At 44.4% G+C, this 24,459-nt stretch overlaps 1 protein-coding gene across 3 annotated transcripts in view; it reads right to left on the bottom strand.

Moving 5' to 3' along the window:
• Positions 1-24,459, bottom strand: part of ABR (ABR activator of RhoGEF and GTPase) — a 442,924-nt gene that overhangs the window by 345,046 nt on the left and 73,419 nt on the right. The window contains exons 1-2 of one of the 3 annotated variants that reach the window (XM_056559136.1): positions 10,754-10,871; positions 10,111-10,257 (exon numbers count right to left, since the gene is read on the bottom strand). The exons of 1 other annotated variant lie outside the window; for it this stretch is intronic. In XM_056559136.1, the coding sequence (XP_056415111.1) occupies positions 10,111-10,171 (61 nt within the window). In that variant the 5' untranslated portion in view covers positions 10,172-10,257; positions 10,754-10,871. Of the gene's footprint in view, positions 1-10,110; positions 10,258-10,430; positions 10,577-10,753; positions 10,872-24,459 lie in introns of those variants that run through there. One more of the 3 variants, XM_056559135.1, reaches the window with a different exon arrangement.

Here is a 24,459-nt window from a genome sequence, read left to right as displayed (position 1 = left end):
ACCTAGACAATGCCTGGGCTGCAAATATTAAAAAAACAAACTTTAACTTACCTTCGTCCTCCGTTCCCATGTTGCTAAGGAACTGGCCTCATGGTCCCTCCGCTGTTCTCGCTGCGGTCCTGGGGACGGGAACGTCACAAAGCCTCCAGCCTATCACCGGCCGCAGCGATGTCCCGCCTCTGCCGATGATAGGCTGAGCGCATTGTCATGAGCCGGCCGGCTTTTTACATGACAGTGGGCTCAGCCTATCATCGGCCGAGGCGGGACATCGGTGCGGCCGGTGATAGGCTGAAGGCTCTGTCCCGTCCCCAGGACCGCAGCGAGAACAGAGAAGGGACCATGAGGCCGGTTCCTTAGCAAGGGGGTAACGGAGGACGAAGGTAAGTTAAAGCTTGTTTTTTAATATTTGCAGCCCGGGCACAGGAATACAAAGTACAGCGCAGCGGCTGATAATTATTTGGCAGGGGGGGGGGGAGAGAAGCTGCGCTCACGGGTGACATACGATTAGTCCCCCGATGTGGGGTGCAGCGCTGGGCTGATAAACCGGCCAGGAGAGGGGGGGGGGGGCGTTGGGGGGGGCAGTGCTGCGCCCATCACATGAGGATAATGGGGGGGGGGGGTGTATATACCGTTGAACTGCCATGTTGTTCAATGTACATACCATAAATATATAAGCCCTACCCTGAAAATAAGCCCTAGTGTGTTTTTGTGACTAAAATTAATATAAGACCCGGTCTTATTTTCGGAAAAACACGGTATGAATAGGAGGGATGCCTTCTGCATATCTGCAAAGCATCATAAAGTGGACAGAGCATTTTACACATAGAGAGGTGGCTGATTTCCCTTTTAAAAGGAAGCATGGCCAATGTCCAGAGGTGCCCCAATGTAACGGCTATTCTCACTTTTCTAGCCCCCCATCCTATTCCTTGATAGGAAGGGTTTTCACTTGGTGGCTTTCACTATACAGTACGTGCACAGTCAGTCAGTTCACTGAACACAGAGGAAGGACCGAGCTCTAGGGAACGGACAGAGACTGTGACTGTCAATCAAAGAAGGGGAGAGCAGACTAAGAAAGCAAGGAGAGGCGTTACAGTGTGGGGCACCTCAGGACATAAGTCACATCTCCTTGACACTTGGAAATAGAGAGCCACAGACAAGTAAACGACAGGAATGGTCAGTATTATTGCACTCATAGCTATTAACTCATATTAGCACTTTAGAACATGTCGCCAAGGTGAAAAATCACTTTAGTCCCAACCTTTCACCAAACTTTTTAGGATGAGCAGTCATGTGTGGTCATTATATAACTTGTATATGGCAATATTTCCTCTGCATGCTCCTGTCTCCAAGCTAGTGGGTTAAGACAAGCTGATATGATTTCTCATACACACATAGAAGGGGGGTCCTACTCCCCTGAATCTCTACAGAAGACCTTCAGAAGCAGCAGCAGCATGGAGACAGCATAGAGCAGTACTGTAATTTATGACTGGTGCATTCTGGTGAGATAGAGGACTTAACTAGAGCCTTCAGCAGATTCTGGGTAAGTTTCTCTCAGATATACTTCAATGGGCAGCAAGTAACATGATCCCATGGTAAGCTTATTTTTAGTAGTCCTTTAAAGTAAGTCATGAAATATAAAGAGGTTTATAGGGGGAAGAGGCTGATAACTGAAGAAAGTGTCATTTTTCTCTTGTAAGATTTATTACGTGTAAGTTTCCTATATTTTGCTTGTACTATAGATTTCTGCAGACTTTGGTGAAGAGACAGTGACCATTTAATTAAAAAACTCCAGCTGATGACCATGCATTCCATACAACAACTGTGTATAAACTAGGTGAGTGACAATGGTGGATGTGTAAAAGAGCACACAGAGAATTCATATTAATCATATTACTTCAGGAGTGTAAAATATGGGATAAATCTTTACAATGGCAAACTCCATCTTTTATCAGAGTTCCCCTTTAAGCAGAGAAATTGATTTTGGCAGATTAGATTGGCAAGAAGCGCCTCTGTTTATAGAGCATTGATTCTGCATCTGTCCCCTGCAGTGGATTCTGTGCTCTGCAGTGTGTTAAGCTACAGTATGAGCTGTACGAGGACAATAATCCAATTGAGCCTGATCTAGTACCTGCAGCCTTCTATGGTGAGCGCTCCACAGAGGCATCCGTCAGGATAAAATACTACGTAGCCTTCAGTCTATATTGGGTTTTATTGATCGAAATAAATGTATTCTATTTTTTTTCCATGCACCTTTTTTTCCTGAAGATGAAAGTGTCCTATAGAGAGTTATTATACATATATAAAATGTACCATTTCTATTACCGTCTATACTCGAGTATAAGCCGACCCGAAAATAAGCAGAGGCCCCTAATTTAACCCCCAAAAACCCAGGAAAAGTTATTGACTCGACTATAAGCCTAGTGTGGGAAATACATCATCCCCTCCTGTCCTCATCCAGACCCCCCATCATCACCACCTGTCATCATCCCCCCTTCATCATCCCCGCCTGTCAATCCCTTTAGCAGTGATCTTCAAACTGCGGACCTCCAGAGGTTGCAAAACTACAACTCCCAGCATGCCCGGACAGCCTTCGGCTGTCCAGGCATGCTGGGAGTTGTAGTTTTGAAACCTCTGGAGGTCCGCAGGTTGAAGACCACTGCGGCCTTCGTCATCATCCAGCCCCTCCCCCCTTTTGTTTTGTACTCACCTCCCCTCGGCGTGAAGTTCGGGTGAGCTGGTCCGGGCCATCTATGCTTGCCATTGTGTCGTTGCTTTGACGACGACACAATGGCAAGGCTGCAGCATAGATGGCCCGGACCAGCTCACCCTAACTTCCCGCCGAGGGGAGTACAAAACAGGGGGGGGGGGCTGGATGATGACGAAGGCCGCAGTGGTCTTCAACCTGCAGACCTTCAGAGGTATCGAAACTACAACACCCAGTATGTCATTGGCTGTCCGGGCATGCTGGGAGTTGTAGTTTTGCAACATTTGGAGGTCAGCAGGTTGAAGACCACTGACAGGCGGAGAGTTCACTCGAGTATAAGCCGAGGGGGGGCATTTTCAGCACGAAAAATCGTGCTGAAAAACTCGGCTTATACTCTAGTATATACAGTATATATTTAAGCCTTCTGCTTCGAACTGGGGATGTTTTTTGCCGGAGTACCCCTTTAAATGGGTTGTCCAGGGTTTCCCACAAGTTGAGTCTGGTATTACAGCTCAGTCCTATTGAGTTATAGAGCTAAACAGTAACACTAGAAAGAACCTATGGAATTGTGTGGCCCGGTTTCATAATAACAGCCATGCTTTTCTAAACCCACACAATCCTTATATGACGACACAGATCTAGAAATGACCTTACACAGTATTGGGGCCTTGGGGCTCCCCTTGGCATGTACAGCAGGGTCTGTCCCCCCTCAAGTAGCAAAACTTGTGTTGTGTTGCATGCTCTCCAAACCACGTCCCCAGTAGGCACAGAAGGTCTAACTCCCCTTCTCAGTAAAAACAATAGCCCAACCTCACAATCTTATACCATTAAAACCATCCTATGACCCTTAAATGGGCACTGTCAGATACAACAACTTTTGATATGTTATCAAGCATGCAAAAAAAAATATGTTTTGCAATGGCTTTCATTAGAAAATTTTCAGTATTTTATACTGAAAAAGCCACTAGGGGTCCCCCTGCCTCCTGGGACACATACCAGTCCTGCAGTATCCAGTGGTTATCGACATGTCATGGACACCATGAGTGATTGACAGGGCTGCAGGCAGGTCCAGGGCCCTCTGTGAGTCAGAGCGGAGTGGAGGAGGGGGAGGAGAAGAGAGGGACACTCCCCATGCCTCTGCATGGACAGAAACCTCACGGAGCAATGATGGAAAGTTTATAAAGGTAATTCTGAGAGAAATAAAGGTCGTAGACACAAAAATTTGATGTGCATGATCAGGATGAGGAAATGAGCAATATATAACAGTTTTTTTTTTTTGTTTAGTTTTTTTTGGGGGGTGGGGTTGACAGGTACACTTTAACTGAATTCCGTGTAGTCAGAAGCAAATTACACCACATCTAAAGGGAAACTGTCATCAATGTTACTGGACTAACCTGTTGGTGCAGGCAGGTAGTGCAGATGACAATGATAATCATACTTACCTGTTCTCCTGATATCTTCCTTCGCTCCGGCACCAGTCTTGGGGCACGATGGGAGCTTCCTGACATCACCACTGCTGTTTATCTGCTGGGCCCCGCTGTGAACACGCTTGGGGAAACACCAGTGGTGACGTCAAGAAGCTCCTCCCCTGCCACAGCTTTCCACCAGAATGAAAGGAATGGAGGAAGATGATGGGAGAAAGGGACCGCGGATCAGGGACAGGTAAGTATAGTTATCATCAGTGTCACCCCCACTACCTGCCTGTACCAACGGATCATTGTGGTGACAGTGATGACAGTTTTCCCTTAAAAGGTCACTCATTAAAACAAATTTTTGCTATTGCACTCCTTATGGTAAGTGAAAAATATTTCTAATATACTTTGTTTACAAAAAAATGAAGTTTTCTATGTTTTATTTGTGCTTAAAAAAGCTCAAGAGCACATTTTCCCCATCTTATACACAGACTTTGGACCGAAGTCCAAACACAGGAAGTGCCGCCTGGAGTGCTGAGGGGGGGGGGGGGGGGTCCAGCCAACAGCATATGGCAGTTATGTGTGAGAGAAGCTATGATTGGATGAGGCAGGACACCCCCCCCCCCCCCCTCAGCACTCCAGGAAGCACTTCCTGTGTTCGGACTTTGGTCCAAAGTCTGTGTATGAGTTGGGGGAAAATGTGCTCTTGAGCTTTTTTAAGCACAAATAAAACATAGAAAAATTCATTTTTTTTTTTAAACAAAGTATATTAGAAATATTTTTCATTTACCATAAGGAGGGCTATAGCAAAAATTAGTTTTAATGAGAGTTACCCTTTAAGGAGGACCTGAGGCCTCTCCTGAGAAGCCCGTCTCAGTTAATCCTTGTATTCCCCATAAAATGCTCTGTGTTGTGGTGTTCCTTGGTTAGGCTGCATTCCCATCACCATTTAGGGGTATGGCAGCTGGATCTGGCAGAAAAATTTGAAAACCGTCTGCTGCCATATCCCTGCCGAACCTGTACCACACCCCATTCCTTTCAATAAGCTAGACAGAGCCAGCTAGTGACTCTGGTCGCCTACTTTATGGACCGTATCAGTTTTTATTGCCGGTCTGCTGTGGTTTCAGTCCGGCAACACCGATATGGCCAAAAAATGTGCCGACCAGAGTCCCTAGCTAACTCTGTCCGGCTCATCAATTTAAATGTGGTGGGGCACAGATTTGGCAGCAGCCACTTTTCATATTTTCCCAGCCATACCCCTAAACCGTGATGTGAATGCAGCCTAATTCTTACTATAAATCCTACTGGGTATTACCATTGGGGGAGTGGGTTCCTACACTGTCATCTATGATTGTATAATGTCCGAAAGTGCAAGGAGACACCTCCAGCAGGTAACACTCAGTTGGCTATTTACAAGGTACAATGCTGTGCTATAAGGAAAGATTCTCAAGTACTGTTATGTCATGGGAATACAAGGATTTACTTAAACAGGCATGTCAAGAGAGGTCAAAGGTTGTCTTTGCAAACACCTGCCCTTACAGCAATTACACTTCTGTACTAGGCATGAATAAGCGCTTTTACACCACAACCATGAGAAAGGCTCAGCTAGAGACAAAATATTTCAATGCAGTAAAAAAAAAAATTAAAGGGGTATTCCAGGAAAAAAACTTTTTATATATATATATATATATATATATATATATATATATATATCTATCTCAACTGGCTCCAGAATGTTAAACAGATTTGTAAATTACTTCTATAAAAAAAATATTAATCCTTCCAGTAGTTTTCAGCTGCTGAAGTTGAGTTGTTCTTTTCTGTCTGACAACAGTGCTCTCTGCTGACACCTCTGCTTGTCTCAGTAACTGTCCAGAGTAGGAGCAAATCCCCATAGCAAACCTCTAATGCTTCCAGAGTTCCTTAGACAAGCAGAGGGGTTAGCAGAGAGCACTATCTGAACACAAAACATACCCAACCACTGCGGGTGCCACTTATGTCCGCTATGAAAAGTAATCCGAGGCTACAATACGCACAGGGTCACCATAACTGGGCAACAGAAGAATGGAAGAACGTTGCCTGGTAAGATTGAAGTCTCAATTCCAGCTGTAACACTCAGATGGAAGGGGTAAGAATTTGGAGTAAGCAAAATGAAGGCATGGATACATCCTGGCTTGTATCAATGGTTCAGGCTGGTGGTGTAATTGTGTGGGGGGCATTTACTTGTCATACTTTGGGCATTTTAGTACCAATTTAGCATCGTTTAAACAGGAGAGTCTACCTGAGTATCGTTGCTGACTATGTCCATTATTTTTGACCAGTGTCCCCACCTCCTGATGCCTACTTCCAGCAGAATAATGCACCAGGTCACAAAGCTCACATCCTCGGTTATTTTTTTACATGACAATGAGCTCACTGTACTCCAATGACCTCCACAGTCACCAGATCTCAATTTAATTGATCACATTTGGGAAATGGTGGAAAAGAAGACTCTCACCATGGATGTGTGTTACCACCATGTCCATACGGGCCAATATCACAGAAATATTTCCAGCACAGTGTAGAAAGCGTGCCACAAAGCAAAAGGGCGTCCAACCTAGTATTCACAAGTTGTGCCTAATAAAGTGGCCAGTGTGTGTAGTGGTATTCGGCTTGCAGGTGCTTGATCAAAAAAATAAGAAGTGCTTTTTGATTTAGTGAGAGCATGCCAGAGTGCAACTATACCAGATGAACTACAAAAACGACAGACGAGCGCTCCATGGTGCAGATAAACCATAATAAAAGAAACGCTAATGGTAAAAAAAAGTGCTTACCAATGTGAGTTGTGCAAGGGCCAGCACAACTTGGAAAAATGCGTGTAAATGGATCCCTCTGCTGCCACTCCACAATGAAATGCAATAAAACCAACGACCTCCAAACCAGTGGACAGTAAGGCGCTGAGGGACCAGGCAATGGGTAGAGCAATCAGTTTATTCCCAACATGCAACGCGTTTCGCGCAGGTGCGCTTCATCAGGCATGTTGATTTTATTGCACTATACCAGATGGTCCATCGGTCCAGTGTCATGTCCCATTTCAACTTATGGATGCAAAAGCTCCGGATTGATGCATCCGATGTTCCCATCCAGGACAGCTCCAGAGCATTAGACATATATGTACTCACCCAAAATTAAACTCGAAAAGTCTATGCATATGTTGGCATACATCCAGGACTATCTCCCAAAATACAACCAGACACCCCACAGAGAGAACAGAGCCTTTTTATGCAATAGTTTGCGAACATTAGTGCATTGTGTTTCCATTATTGGTTTCCTATGAAATTGACTGTAGCTACAGGTAGAGACTGAGCGTCCATAAGAGCAACATCAGTGACAAGTACAGCTGTTTCTCCAAGTAACTAGACTACGCAATTTTATTCAAGTAATAATAGTAAAAAACAAAAACTGATCCAATTGGTTTCTCTGATCAAATGCTTTTGTTCTTGGTTTTTAGATATGTGTATAACAGTATAGAAGTCATTGTCCCCTACATTGGGTTAACAGCTTAGATTTGTTTTACTCTGCACTTACTACATTTACTGTGAGAATGAGGTGTAATTGCTGCTCAGACAATGTAGAAATGCCAGGTAACCATAGAAAAGTACAGTGATCCCTCAACTTACAATGGCCTCAACATACAATAGTTTCAACATACAATGGTCTATTCTGGACAATTGTAAGTTGAAACCAGACTCAACATACAATGTACAGACGGTCCAGATTTGTGAAACATGTCAATGGCTGGAAGAACTGACCAATCAGAATGGGCATATCACTGGTAAAACCCCTGTATTACTGAAGCGTATGCACTGACTGATGTCTGGTAGCGCCCCCTACAGTACAGGGAGCTATTACATGTTCTGTACACTTTACCTTTCCCAGGGTTACCTACTCCTTTGGACACCAGGTGAGGGCGACTCCATGTTACTTTTTGGGACACTGTGTGTACTGTACAGGACCCTGAAGAAGCTCCTGTACTCTACATAGACCAGTGTTTTCCCAAGCAGGGTACCCCCAGCTGTTGCAAAACTACAACTCCCAGCATGCCCGGACAGCCTTTGGCTGTCCGGGCATGCTGGGAGCTGTAGTTTTGCAACAGCTGGAGGCTCCCTGCTTGGGAAACACTGACATAGACAGTGATTACAGCTCCCAGCAGATCTTTATTACTTTTATATGTAAGGATTTGCTTTATCTATATTAGTTATCTACTTATTTTTATTTAATCCTCACTTTTTCCTATTTTTGGATGACATTTTGGTGCCTTCAGAACCAATTACCAGGTTTCCATAGAGTTCTGGTCTCAACATACAATGGTTTCAACATACAATGGTCGTCCTGGAACCAATTAATATTGTAACTTGAGGGACCACTTGTACATACAATGCCCCAGCTCAACCCAGTCAGGACTGCCAATGGCTGAACAGCGTGAAACGCCGGTATGACGTTATCACCTGCACAACACACATCTATAACTGTAAGACGCCGCACGCTGTAATTTTCCAGGTGATTTGGTGTTTACAGAAAATCGCAATACAGCAATTTTACAGCTTTCAGACGCTGCATTTGCAGAAAGGTTCCCTCCCTCCGCAGACAGCCATCAGCACAGCACGAAGCCCTGATGTCACTCCTGAAATGGCACTGGGCTCTAATGCAAAACGCTGCACCCGCTGTCAAGGTAGTCTTATAACCCCGAAAAATATCTACATCCACTATCCTAATACTCAAGTTGTTATAGAAGAAGCCTATCGACCTCCAGCCGATCAATAATATGACGACACAAGTATTTATCCAGCTTTACACCATAGAAGTCCTCTGTCCCCATCTGAATGTAAATGACAGATTTTTCATAAAATAATATTAACATGATGGATCAAACTCGTCCATAATTCTGAGCCCAGACCGGACATGAGGTGCTTATCCGACACTGCGCCAGGTCATTTTCTGGACTCTATTAACTTTATCTTTGACAAACTAAAGAGGAAAAAAATCTATATCACACAGTAAAGCTTCCATTCCGGTTTGCATATATTTCAAATATCCGTGTCCATCTAAATTATGAATAATTTGCAGACCTACACATTCTAAAACTGCCATGTCTACATATTATATACACATGTACTGGTATACAGGGTAATGCTAAATTTCCCCCCCATCACGTGTTGGCTTTATGCCCCTGTGTATAGAATGCACACAAATACATTTGCACACGTACTGTGCTCCCTTATTCTGAAGGGAAATGAATATCAAAGGTCTGGATCTGCCACACATCTAGACAGCGCAGACAGCTGATCAATCCCATGCCAGACTCATTCGAGCAGCGATGCCAGCCCCAGCTGGGAGAAAATGAGCGCAGAATACCAGATGTGAACAGGATCAAAAGGGGGGGGGGGGGGCAAGGAGCCGGGAGCATTTTGTGTAGACGATGAATCCGACGTACTACATAGCACAAAGGTAGAGAATCCTAAATATGCAAAGGACAAGGCCGTGTCTGAACAACACCAACCACAAAAAACGGATGAAATAACACCATATATAAATTATTATAGCCACCATATATAAATTATTATAGCTTCTCACAGTCCACCGGAAATCACACCGGTTAGGATATAAAACTAGGACATGGGGTGAAGATGGAGATGAGCCCAGTCATTTTCCATGTAATGAACAACATTATTACACATGTCTACTGGCGCTCACCAGTCAAGTGGCACGCTGCCCATATGTGTGAACAGTTCAGTGCCAACAAATCACCGGGCACACGCACAATACAAAACACAAACGTACAGGTCTGAGTTAGACAGAAAATCAATGACAAATCACAAGTGACTTTTAGGAAGAGCGTCAAGAATTGGTGCTCCGTATGTTCATTCCACTTATGATGGATTAACGGAAAAAAAAATACCTGAATATCTCCATCATGCAACCCCCCCATAATAAAGGACGAGAGCCGGCACTTACTGCTGTAGAGAGTATCTATCCAGGAGAGACGAGGCATTCCTTGGTGGCTCACAGGTTCCATGGTGTCAGATTCAGGAGGTCCTTCAGAAGCCAACCTGCATTTCACCAGAGACCCTAGGAAGGTGGTCAGGCCAGGAGGGTAGCTGCCTGGGGAAGTAAGCGTTTCATTTCTCAGAGAGGGAGTGATAGGTAAAGCATAGAGGACAGAACACTGCAGGGGACAGGCCAAAGCTTTGCAGAGGAAAAGGAGCAGAGTACATGAAAGAAGGTAGAAAAGAGGGAGGCAGGGGGAGACGAGCGCCAAGCAGCAGGGATTCTACCGGAGAATGGAGGATCCTGGTCCTGAGGATGCTAAAAAGATCCAAGCTCAGGCATCAATGGAGGGAGAGGACTGATGCTTTGTGTCCCTGAAGTTCTCGCTCTGTGTTTACACTGATAGGATGCAGGGAGGGGGCTGCGTTAGGTGGAAAGGGAGAAGGGGAGGGATGAGGGAAGCTCTGTCCTGAAACAGACAGATGGGCGGATGGTTTTCCCCTTGGATGCAGATGGTAATTAGCCGCGTCCTCCACATAGAGGCCGAGCACCCTCCGGGCACCTGCTATGGACACAGCATCCGAGCCCTTCTGTCCAGCCATCCACTTACCTCCCAGGACAACGATGTCGCCCGTTCATATGCACATCCCTCCCTGCTAACTCCACTACTTAGTTCTCTCTCAGGGAAACCCCTCGATAAGATGATATCATTGTATGAGGGTCTCCATGGCAGCCATGCACAAAAGAGCTCATCTGAGATAGACCACCCGCTGTAGATACTAGCTGGCACTGTGCCGGGGAGATTCACAGAGGTTCTGACGTACCCGGTCTACCCTTAGAAACCTGTAGGAAACCACAAGTGTGTTAACCAATTTGCCACTCTCGGTGCCAGCCGTATTGTTCTCTGTAATGAAATGGATCCTTGCGTCTGCACAAATGTGTTAAGTCTTGTAAGCAGAACTGCTACTGTGTCAGCCAACAAATCGATGAACTCGCTGGGAGAGTGACGCCTGCGGACACCAGACTATAGCATGAAAGCAAATGGGGTTTCTATTTCAGCCACTATTATTGGCCTAATATTGGCCTCGGCAGATTCCCATTTAAAAGGACGTCAATGGTGAACGTGAAAATGGACAGCTTGGTATGTGTCTAGAGCAGTCTTTCCAACAAGTGTGCCTCCAGCTGTTGCAGAACTACAACTCCCAGCATGCCCGGACAGCCTTCGGCTGTCCGTGCATGCTGGGAGTTGTAGTTCTGCAACAGCTGGAGGCACAAAGGTTGGGAAAGACTGGTCTAGAGCCACGTGTTGCATAAACAAGGATATATATATATAAATATGTGGAGTTTCTACTACTGGAAATCAGTCCCAGGCACCTGGATGGGAAAGTTTCGGTGGCAAAAATCTGATTTCTGTAAGTCCTGTTCAGATGAAAGAGAGTTGAAGAATTTTTTGCAACAAATGTGAATCCACCCTTAGGATACGTCAGTGTTTTCAACCAGGGTGCCTCAAGCTGTTGCAAAACTACAACTCCAAGCATATCCAGACAGCCAGAGGTTGTAGTAGTTGTAGTTTTGCAACAGCTGAAGACACCCTGTTTCCACAGTAGAGAGTTTGCAAGAGCAAATCAACACCAAATACACACAAAATCGCGCAAATTTTGATGCAAATTTGCTGCAGATTAAAATTTTTATTAGCTAAAAATAGTTTGGGGTTTCAACTCTGCAGCATCTGCAGATTGAGGGTAGGGTCACACATGCCGTATTTTGCTGTGTATTTATGGCTGCGTATTTTTCTACCCATTGACGTTTATGGGTGGCAAAATACGTAGCTGATTTTGCTACCCATTGACTTCAATGGGTAGGAAAATATGCAGCAGCAAATACATGACATGTGTGAGCCTACTCAAATCGTGGATTTCAACTTCCCCAATTCAGTCCATGGTGAAAACCCACAATAAGGCCATAATTGCCCGAAAGAATTTCCGTGGCGTTGACATCTGCCACGGAAATCCCAATTCCGGCCTCCACAATTCTCTCATTGGAATAAGCTCAGGGATGTATTGCACTCTATGGAAATGGCATATTTCCAAGCGGTTCTAGTGCCAGCATGTCCGCCCATGCTTTCCAGGTTACCAATCTCTAACATTTCTCCTGTGGAACAGCTTATTCGCAGCAAAATACGGCAAGTGTAATTGTACCTTAAGGGTAGAGTCACAAGTGCCATATTTTGCTGCGTATTTTCTGCAGCTGTTTCTTCTACCTATTGACAACGGGTAGGAAAATACACAACAGCAAATACGTAGCAAAATGCGGCATGTGTGATCCTACCCTAAATTTTCCACAGGACATGTATGGCACGGAGATCCCTTACAGAAAATCTGCGTCGAATACACAAAACTGGGTCAAAAAGGAAGAAAAGCACCTGTTAATGAACGCTTCTGCAACTATTGATCTTGCCAAATAAACAGATGACGGCCGAGAGAAAACATATTTAGAGATTAATTCAGTAACGCCTACAGAAAGGAAATTTTAAGACTTTGGGAGAACATTGAGCATGGCGTACACACAGCTTTGGAGTGACATGAAATGGATGTCAAGTGTCTAAGGCCCTATGCTTAAGGGTGCGTTCCCACTTGGCGTATACGCCGCGTATTTCACGCTGCCAAAAATCTGCAGCAACAGCGGGAAATATGCTGCGTATTCCTCGCTCACCATACACACAAGGCTTCCCGGCAGCAGCCCTATGTGTGCAGTGAGTTTTGGAGGCGGAGCCGCACATCACAGTAACGCCGACACACGGCTCCGCCTCCAAAACTCCCTGCACACATAGGGCTTCCGCGGAAAGATTTGCGTGTGTGGTGAGCGAGGAATACGCAGCGTATTTTCCGCTGTTGCTGCAGATTTTGGGCAGCGTGAAATATGCGGCGTATACGCCAAGTGGTAACGTGCCCTAAAAGGTCCACCTCCATCTTAAGCATAAATTATATCCACTAGGGCTGGGCGGTATGACCAAATGTGTGTATCAGCCCACATCCCCATCGGGGTACTTGCTCACATGTCACCCGCAAGCGCTGCCCTCCACATCCTGTTTGTTGTGGCCGCCGGCGCTGACAATCTATACTGTGCGGTATCCCTATGCCCGGGCTGCAAAAGGTAAACAAAATAAACTTTAACGCACCCACGTCGGCCTTACGCTGGGGACGGGAACGTCGGACAGCCGTCAGCCTATCACCGGCCGCAGCGATGTTTCGCCACGACCGGTGATAGGCTGAGCCCACTGTCATGTAAGAAGCCGGCTTATTACATGACAGTGGGCTCAGCCTATCACTGGCCGAGGCGGAACATCGCTGCGGCTGGTGATAGGCTGACTGCTGTCAGACGTTCCCGTCCCCAGAAAACAAGTGAGGCCGGTATCGGACCAACGGGAGGTGAGTTAAAGTTTATTTTGCTGATCTTTTGCAGCCCGGGCATAGGGATACCGCACAGTATAGAGCAGTGCTCTCCAACCTGCGGACCTCCTGCCGTTGGCTGTCCGGGCATGCTGGGAGTTGTAGTTTTGCAACATTTGGAAGTCCGCAGGTTGGAGACCACTGGTATAGAGTGTCACCGCCGGCGGCCGCAACAAACAGGACGAGGAGGGCAGCGCATGCGGGTGACATGTGAGTAGTACCCTGATGGGGACAGCGCTGGGATGATAATTAATTGGGGGGGGGGGAGCAGAACAGCAATCGCAGGTCGGATTAGTTTCCTGATGTGGGGACAGCGCAGCGCTGATCATTCATTCATTCCTGAAGGGGAGGGGCCAAACCGGTATTGCGGTATGGGTTAAAATTCATATCATGCAGCACAAAAATTTCGGTATTTGGTATGAACTGGTATACCGTAAAAACAAAAGGAAAAATAGGCAGCACAACAACCTAATACACAGGTGCCCGCTGCTGTGGCAAATACAAAATGTACAAAAAAGAAAGTTGCAACAGCACTTTAGGTAAAAAAATGGAGGCTCTTAGTGCACTTTTTGATCAAAATGTGTCTCCCCATCCACCACGCGGAGGTGGCCTCATATCGGATGGGACCTGGTATACCGCCCAGCCCTAATATCCACAAATCTATATTGCATGTAATTGTAAAAACAGTCACTGACAGCTGTACTGAAGTGGTCCCAATAAGTGATGGTCCCACAGACAATCTCTATTAGACATTCATGACTTTTCCTGTGGCTATAATGATTAGCCCACGGAGTGCTAATGGCCTTTTTGAATCTCTGTTCTACACCGGAAGCGGTGCTCCTCCCTAAGGAGAATACTTGCCCCTTTTAGCTAGTCACGGGCCTCTTCCCACAGCCAAGTCAGAACACCCTTCTCTGCATAAATCCCATTCAGTTTCTGAGACTTCGTAACTGGAGCCAGAGCTGATCTTAGGGCATGCTACCTGAGAAGGTGGTGTGATGAGCTGCTTTGCATATTCCTTACCCAGAAAGCCCGTGGAGTGCTGATGGCCTTTTTTTGAATCTCCGTTCTACACCGGAAGTGCAGCCCCTCCCCTAAGGAGAATACTTGATATATATATATATATATATATATATATATATATATATATATATATAGCTAAAATGGAAACAATCATTGAAAGTTATTGTAAATCACCTATCTTACATATTGATTATCCTACAATATCCGTATGTTAGTTAGTGATCTGTGCAAATGAAGACACTTATTATTTTCACTGCATAAAAAATTTACATTTTCAAAAATGTGCAGCACAAGACAGAAAAAGGGACAGATTTACTATTGCACCTGTGCCAGAATTCAAGCATAATCTGTGCCAAAAAAATGGTTTACATTACTTGCACCCCAATAGGGCATAGCTTAGCAGGAAGGGGTGCGGCTTTGTGGCGTAATGTGCCAAAATTGTGGCGTAATGGAGTAAAATAAGCCACCTAGTAAATGGGCTAAACTTAGAATATATAGCAGTATTTCCCAACCAGTGTGTCTCCCGCTGTTGCAAAACTACAACTCCCAGCATGCTTCGCAACAGCTGGAAGCACACTTGTTGGGAAAAACTGCTATACAGTCTAAATCTATGCAAATTAATAAATTCTAGCAAGGACCCCTCCTCTGCAGTGCCAACCTGGTCCTGTACTGGTAACCACAGTGGTATTACTGGTATAACTATGGATATCGCTGGGATGTGCTGTGTGACAACTCCACTTAAAGGGGTGCCGTACTCCGATGGGGCAAAAAAAAAATTTCAACCCTTAAGGACTCATTTTCACCTTAACTCCTTAGGCTGGGTTCACACTGCAGAATTTCTGCCGGAGATCCAGCCAGTGGCGCTAGGACCGAGCAGACTGCATTGCTGCCCCTATAGACTGCAATGCATTTCTGGGTGGATCTTTTGGGAGATCTGCTGAGAAATGCATTGCCATCTATGGGGACGGCAATGTAGTCTGCGCGGTCCTAGTGCCGCCAGCTCGATCTCTGGCTGAAAATCTACCCAGAAATTCCACAGTGTGAATTTAGCCTTAACCCTTTAAGGACCAATACAAATAAACCTGTACGCCCCTGAAAGACCAGGCCTGTTTTTTCAAATCGGGGGATGTCTGACTTTATTAGAGAACAACTCTGGTAACGTTTTGCCAATCACGGTAATTCTGACATTGTTTTTTGGTCACAAGTTGTCTTCCATGTCATAGTAAAAGTAAGCCGATATCATTCGTAGTTTTTTTTTTGTTTGTTTTTTTACAATGCAAAAAATTAAATTAAAATTTTAAATTAAATTTAATTTTTTTTGCTATTTTTACACTAATAGGTTGCAAATATTTATTCTTTCTGACCAAATAGTTTATTAAACTTAAACTTTCAGATATCTTCTTTATTTTGAAAGCATTTCTTTTCTTTTTAGTTAACATTTTAAGTGAATTAGAAGCCTAACAATTTAACTTGAAATTTAGAAAATGTGAAAAGTCCATCTTTTTTTTTTAATGTGCTATGCAAGGTTTGCAGAAATTTGAAGGTGGTAGAACATAGGACCCTGCTTCAGGCCTCCGGTGTGCGTGCTCTGCGTCGTTGCTATGCACTGCATGGCGCGGCGCAATGACGAGTGACGTCATTGCGTCTCGCAGCGCATAGCAACGACGCAGGGGACGCACACCGGAGGCCTGAAGCAGCGCGGACCCGACCCCGGCAACAGGTAATTATACAACCGGGGATGGGGGAGGCAACGGGGCAGCGGCGCCGGCAATGGGTGCTGCTGCCCCTTCTATCGGCACCGGCAATGGGGCAGCGGCACCGATAGCCAGGGGGAGAGAAGGGCCGGCAGCAGGGCTCTAGACCCCAGGACAGGCAGTGGCAGAGAAGCGGGCAGCGCTGGCGGTCTCTGCACCTGCAAAGCCGCTGCAGTTCATTGATTTAAAGCGCCCGATTTAAATCATTGAACTGCAGCGGCTTATCGGCGTATAACACGCAGGTAGACTTTAGGCTAAAAATTTTAGCCTAAAAAGTGCATGTTATATGCCGATAAATACGGTATTTAAAAAAATTTTTTTTTTTTTTTTTAACATTTGTTTTTACACTTTTATGTATTTTATATGATTTTTTTTTTACACTTTTTTTTATGCTTTGGAATACTTCGCATTCCAAAGCATTGCAGTTATATGCTACCTGCTAGTTTTAAACTAGCAGGCAGCATATCAGCACGCGTCTCTGGCAATCCTGACAGGCAATAGCCGAGGCAGACGGCCTTTGTAAAAAGACCCCCCGGCTGCTCTGGTGACCAGCAGCCTCCCACGATCGTTGCCGGGTGCTACAGGAGAGAGACAGAGGGCCCCCCTCTGTCCAACTCCTTACAGCTTGCAGTCACTTCCGACCGCAGCTGTAAGGGTTGAAATGCCGGGACCCAAACTTTTCTCCAGTCCCGGCAGTGCGGCAGGGTTCGTCCCTGTGCGTTGTCGTCAAGGCAACGTCATTATTCCGGGGCCGGGCGCGAAGCGCGGAGAAGAGGCCCACCCGGTGAAAATGGACAGCCCGGAACGACTATCCCTCCCCACCGGACGGTCCTGCAGCACAGATGGCCCGGACCAGCTCACCCGAACGTCCCGCCGAGCGGAGGGGAGTACAAAACTAAAGGGGGGGCTGGATGATGACGAAGGCCCGGGCAGTGGTCTTCAACCTGCGGACCTCCAGGCTGTCCGGGCATGCTGGGAGTTGTAGTTTTGAAACATCTGGAGGTCCGCAGGTTGAAGATCACTGAGGGCGGAGAGTTCACTCGAGTATAAGCCGAGGGGGTTGTTTTCAGCACGAAAAACTAGGCTTATACTCGAGTATACACGGTACATGCAGGAAAATTTATATGTATAAAATTGTCATCTTCTGACCCCTATAACTTTTATTTTTCCGTGTGTGGGCGGTATTAGGGCTCCTTTTTTGCGCTGTGATCTGAAGTTTTTAGTGGTACTGATATTGATTGGACTTTTTGATCACTTTTTATTCATATTTTCATGATATAAAAAGTGATAAAAAAATACGCTATTTTGGACTTTGGATTTTTTTTGAGCGCACGCCATTGACCGATATATAATTCGGACATTTCTGCACATGATACCACAAATGCTTATTTTTATTTACACTTATTTATTTATTTTTTTTAAATGGGAAAAGGGGGGTGATTCTTACTTTTATTAGGGAAGGGGTTAAATTATCATAATTTTTTAAAATTTTTATTTAATTTTATTTTTTTTAAATCAACTGGTGCCGGAAAGTTAAACAGATTTGCAAATTACTTCTATTAATGAATCTTTACCCTTCCAGCAGCTGTATGCTACAGAGTAAATTATTTTCCAATTTCTTTTTTATCTTGTCCACAGTGCTCTCTGCTGACACCTGATGCCCGTATCAGGAACTGTCCAGAGCAGGAGAAAATCCCCATAGCAAACCTATGCTGCTCTGGACAGTTCCTGACACGGACCGAGGTGTCAGCAGAGAGCACTGTGGACAAGACAAAAAAGAAATTCAAAAAGAATAGAATTTCCTCTGTAGCATACAGCTGCTAATAAGTACGTAAAGGATTAAGATTTTTAGATAGAAGTAATCTACCAATGTGTTTAACTTTCTGGCACCAGTTCATTTAACCCCTTAAGGGCTCAATTTTATTTTTATGGTTTTTTTTTTTCCTCCTCGCCTTTAAAAAATCATAACTTTTATATTTTCATCTACAGACTAGTATGAGGGCTTGTTTTTTGCGCGACCAGCTGTCCGTTGTAATGCCATCACTCACTTGACCATGAAATGTATGGCGCAACCAAAAAAATACTATTTGTGTGGGGAAATGAAAAAGAAAACCGCAATTTAGCAAATTTTGAAAAGTTTCGTTTTCACGCCGTACAATTTACGCTAAAAATTAGGGATCGACCGATTATCGGTTTAGACGATATTATCGTGTGATATTCACGATTTTGGAGATTATCGGTATCGGCAATTAACTTGCCGATATGCAGATAATGCCCCGGCCAGAGACCGCCGCTGCCCCATTGCCTCCCCCATTCCCGGTTTTATAATTACCTGTTCCCGGGGTCCGTGCTACTTCTGGCTCCTGCGGCGTCCTGCGCAGCGCAATGACGAGTGACGTCCTCAACACGGTGTCACCGTCCGTGCGCACAGTGACAGCTCAGGACGCCACCGGTGCCTGAAGTAGCACGGCCCCCGGAAAAAGGAGGCCTGTGGCTCAGCACTGCCTCTTTGACACTTGAGATCAGATTTAGCAGATACCTTTTAAAGGGGTACTCTGGTGAAAAACTATTTTTTTTAAATCAACTTTTGCCAGAACGTTAAACAGATTTGTAAAATACTTCTATTTAAAAATATTAACCCTTCCAGTACTTATCAGCTGCTGTATGCTCCACAGGAAGTTATTTTCTTTTTAAATTTAATTTCTGTCTTACAACAGTGCTCTCTGCTTATACCCTTGTCTGTCTCAGGAACTGTCAAGAGCAGGATAGGTTTGCTATGGGGATTTGTTCCTGCTTTGGACAGTTCCTGAGACAGACAGAGGTGTCAGCAGAGAGCACTGTGGTCAGACAGAAAATACATTTAAAAAGAAAAGAACTTCCTGTGGAGCATACAGCAGCTGATAAGTACTAGAAGGGTTAAGATTTTTAAATAGAAGTAATGTACAAATCTGTTTAACTTTCTGGCACAAGTTGATTTAAAAAAATTGTTTTTCACCAGAGTACCCCTTTAAAGGGAATTTGATAAATGTAGATCATGTTCTGATCTCAAGTGTCAAAGAGGCGGTGCTGAGCCACAGGCCTCCTTCCTTCCCTACCCCTACCTGCCCTGACTGATTGGTGTTAATAGCTTACTGCTGGAAAATAAGCCTGTACATCAATCAAGGCGGGGAGGTGGGGGAGAGAGCAAGCAAGCATGCTACAGCTCAGCACTGCCTCTTTGACACTTGATATCTTTCTATGATCTACAGCTGAAAGATTTGCCACAGAAGGCTGTGGTTACAGGGTAATGGATTGTTACACCACAGCTACTGAGGCACAGACCCAAATTGTGTCTGCTTTATTAAACCTTAGCTCAACCATTGAACCCTAAAATACCACAACTATATCACTCCTTAAATATTTCCCATAAATAACGCACCAAACGAGACCAAAATAATTTATTCATGATCCAACTTGTGTAACTGACATGTATAAATGGACTCATCCGCACAAGCGTTCCCTGGTATACACATGATTCATAGATAACAAAAACCACACCAGTATATAAGTCAGTGCTTCTGAATAATTCACTAGCAACAGAAATTAATAAATGCTACAGACTACAATGCGGCCTAGCACAGCGAAGAATACCTTTATACACATGACTGCAAGGAAAAAACGAAGGTAGATACTGGCTGTCCTATGTGTGCAGGTGAGGGCTATATACTGTACCATACAGCATACTGATATAATATAACATACACACCAGGCACTGACTGTCAAATAAGGGATCATTCACATTTCAAATCACATCCTGATTTTGGATCCACATTACTAACTCAAGTAGATTGCCATTGAAAATATATTTGAATAGTATATATTTTTTTCTTTTTATGCACCTTAATGTAATTGGTCGTTGTATTCCATCAGTATCTGCATTTGTTCAATTCTTTTTACATCTGCATGTGAGCAATATGGCAGCAAACAGTTAAAGGGGTACCGCAGTGCAGGAAAAATGATTGTGGCTGATCATGGGTGGTCCAACCACTGGGACCTCTCCCAATCTGCTGCATGGTGCTCTGGCTCTCTTCTTGCATAGAGCGGAGGTTGGCACTCGCCCTCCATTTTCATCTCCATTGGAGAGACAGAGATATCAGAGCGCTGTACTCGTGTATCTCTGTCTATCCCATAGGGATGAATGGAGGGGGCGTGCCGACCCCTGCTCCGTGCGTGAAAAGAGATTGAGCACGGTGCCGGAGATCACGGAGGGTCCCAGAGGTCGAAACCCCCCCACCCCCCCCGCGATCAGACACTTAGCCCCTATCCTTTTGCAGTACTCCTTTAAGTCTTCAAAAAGCAATAAAACAAATGTTGGTAAAAAATTTACAAAATTATAACCAAATTTGGGTGAAATCCACTGTAAAATGATTGGAATCTGAATCAAATAAATCGGCCATTAATCGGTTTAGTCTTGAGAAAGTTGTTCCCTTATCCAAGTATTTTGATATCCTGCAGAAGTTTAGAACGAGACTCTGAAGTCTCCTAGGACTTCTGAGAATTGAAATGTTTGAAGAGCAGAATACCTTTTCAAAAGTTAAATAATCAAATGGCCAAATCCTTAGATTTATTCCCTACAACTTACTGTGAATTTCTCATCTCTAGTTTAACAAAATATGAAACAAGGATACAAAAAAAAAATCTATATTATGCATCCATATTTTCATGGAGAAGTGTCAATGAGGCCTAAACAATACAATTTGGCCAAGGCCAGCTTTTAGTTTGCATCTAGCTAGTGATCTCATCTGTAGCAATTTCATCTTGTCCATGACGCTGGAGATCTATAATATATTATCCATATTTGGATTTTTCTTCCATCTCCCTGTATCTCACATGCCAGAATTTAGTATATTAAGACTGGAAAGTTGATGACTGATGAGGACAGTTTCCACCCACTATCGGCAGATCAGGCATCGGAATTCAATATGTATAATGTAAGTGGTGAATTGGAATTCTCTGCCAGCCCCTTATTAAGAGCGGTAAAGGTTAACAGGCATAGGTAGAGCATCTCTGTGGATACCCCGTCTCCTTTCATGCCTCGTAGACACCCAATGCCTTGGTCTCGAGCCCGCAGGCTGGAAGTAAAGCAGCAATTACACAGAAAGGCTGTTGTGAAAACATTAATGATTAGTTGGGCCCCAGAGCAGCTCACATTTCTCCCGCTTCAGATCCTTTGTTCTGTGGTTTCCCAAACCGGAGACGGCACACAAAGGGCTGAACTCCTTACAGAGTCGGGGACACAGCTGATTCTACGCATCTGAGCTACAGAGAAGAAGGGTTTGTAGGGCACGGGGAGCCCTCTGTTCTCTCATTTTTATAATAATCCAATTCTATTACTGTGATCAAGGACAACATAGTAAAGCAGAATAAATTTGTTACGTGACCATAACATGCCCATGCAAATACTGGCATAAGGTGGTACAGAAGTGTCACGGGCAAGATTTATCAATCAGTTATAATACTTTCGACCAGTATTTCCCAACCAGGGTGCCTCCAGGTGTTGCAAAACTACAACTCCCAGCATGCCTGGGTTTTGTAACACCAGGCATGCTTTGCAACACCTGGAGGTACCCTCGTTGGGAAACAATGGTCTAAAGTATTATAACAGATTGATAAATCTGGCCCGCGACACTTCAGTACCACCTTATGCCAGTATTTGCATGGGCATGTTATGGTCACGTAACGAGTTGTAGTTTTGAAACATCTGGAGGCACCCTGTTCGTAAAACCCAAGACAATGGTCAAATCTGAGCCTGCTTCCTTTATCTTGGGCAATGCAGCTTTTTAAAAATATATACTTGAGTTTATACCCAAAGAGCATTTCCCAATAAGGGTACGTTCACACATACAGGAACCTGCGCAGATTTGTAACTGTGCTCAGTCATTTAGTTTACATTGAAATCTGCATACGTGTGAACATACCCTTAACCCCTTAACGACGCAGGACGTATATTTACGTCCTGCGCCGGCTCCCGCGATATGAAACGGGATCGCGCCGCGATCCTGCATCATATCGCTTCGGTCCCGGCGCTCATCAACGGCCGGGACCCGCGGCTAATACCACACATCGCCGATCGCGGCGATGTGCGGTATTAACCCTTTAGAAGCGGCGGTCAAAGCTGACCGCCGCTTCTAAAGTGAAACTGAAAGTATCCCGGCTGCTCAGTCGGGCTGTTCGGGACCGCCGCGGCGTCCCGAACAGCTGATCGGACACCGGGAGGGCCCTTACCTGCCTCCTGGGTGTCCGAACGACGAATGACTGCTCCGTGCCTGAGATCCAGGCAGGAGCAGTCAAGCGCCGATAATGCTGATCACAGGCGTGTTAATAAACGCCAGTGATCAGCATAGGAGATCAGTAGGTCCCCTATGGGACCTAACACTGCAAAAAAAATTTTTTTAAAAAGTGTTAATAAAGGTTATTTAACCCCTTCCCTAATAAAAGTTTGAATCACCCCCCTTTTCCCATAAAAAAAATAAAACAGTGTAAAAAAAAAAAAATAATAAACATATGTGGTATCGCCGCGTGCGTAAATGTCCGAACTATAAAAATATATCATTAATTAAACCGCACGGTCAATGGCGTACGCGCAAAAAAAATTCCAAAGTCCAAAAAAGCGTATTTTGGTCACTTTTTATACCATTAAAAAAATGAATAAAAAGTGATCAAAAAGTCCGATCAAAACAAAAATCATACCGATAAAAACTTCAGATCACGGCGCAAAAAATGAGTCCTCATACCGCGCTGTATGTGGAAAAATAAAAAAGTTATAGGGGTCAGAAGATTACATTTTTAAACGTATAAATTTTCCTGCATGTAGTTATGATTTTTTCCAGAACTGCGACAAAATCAAACCTATATAAGTAGGGTATCATTTTAACCGTATTGACCTACAGAATAATGATAAGGTGTAATTTTTACCGAAATATGCACTGCGTAGAAACGGAAGCCCGCAAAAGTAACAAAATGGCGTTTTTTTTTTTCAATTTTGTCGCACAATGATTTTTTTTCCGTTTCGCCGTGCATTTTTGGGTAAAATTACTAATGTTACTGCAAAGTAGAATTGGCAATGCAAAAAATAAGCCATAATATGGATTTTTAGGTGGAAAATTGAAAGGGTTATGATTTTTAAAAGGTAAGGAGGAAAAAACGAAAGTGCAAAAACGGAAAAACCCTGAGTCCTTGAGGGGTTAAAGAGACATGTCATGTTCAGCCATATGGGTAAAATTTTGCATCCAGACCGGCAATCCTTAAGAGAGGAAGGACTGTGAATATGACATTGGCTGTTTTCAGTGTGGTTACTGTAACAAGGGGTGTGACTATTTATTATCCGGGGCATGTATGCAAGGCACTATACCTCAGTAACTAGGCACTATAACTTACTTATACACTAATTTGTTTTAACCTATTTAAAGTGTACCTGTTTCATGGAACTTTTAAGAATAAGCGGTCATGTGTGTGCATGAAAAAAATCACTATTTCTACCCATAATATAACTTATCTATAGTGTTTCTACCAGTATTCCCCATCTGAAGGCTCAATCTCTATTTTTCAGTTGTCTCAGAGCTAGTGGGTGGAGACTAGCCTCTATAAATTTCTCCCATACACAACGCTCGCACACACACACGAACACCTTTACAAGCAGCAGCAGCAGCATGAAGGACATTATAGCACAATACTGTGCAGTGTAAGCTATGAATCCAACACTGCTATGATACATAAATGCAGTGTAAGCTGTGAATCCAACACTGGTATGATACATAAATGCAGTGTAAGCTGTGAATCCAACACTGGTATGATACATAAACCTGCTCTTAACTATTAGACCTGCAACTATCAGATGGGAATACCCCTTTAAATGTGTCTAAATTGATGATTATGTTACAGCTCAGAAGGATAGATGGGAAAATGTGGAGTGGCTGACAGGGGGGGGGAAGACAATCTTGTAAATGTATCCAATGGTGCATATGCTGTATCTGCTCACCACTTGCTGCTGGCTTTTACCCCACCTGTGCTGCGGACCAGCCAGTTCCGCCTCCAGCTCAAATCAAGGAACA

The sequence above is a fragment of the Hyla sarda genome, chromosome 2 (assembly GCF_029499605.1).
Source record: "Hyla sarda isolate aHylSar1 chromosome 2, aHylSar1.hap1, whole genome shotgun sequence".
Taxonomy (NCBI): domain Eukaryota; kingdom Metazoa; phylum Chordata; class Amphibia; order Anura; family Hylidae; genus Hyla; species Hyla sarda.
The sequence above is the reverse complement of the archived record's forward strand: the minus strand, read 5'-3'. Positions and strand labels throughout refer to the sequence as shown.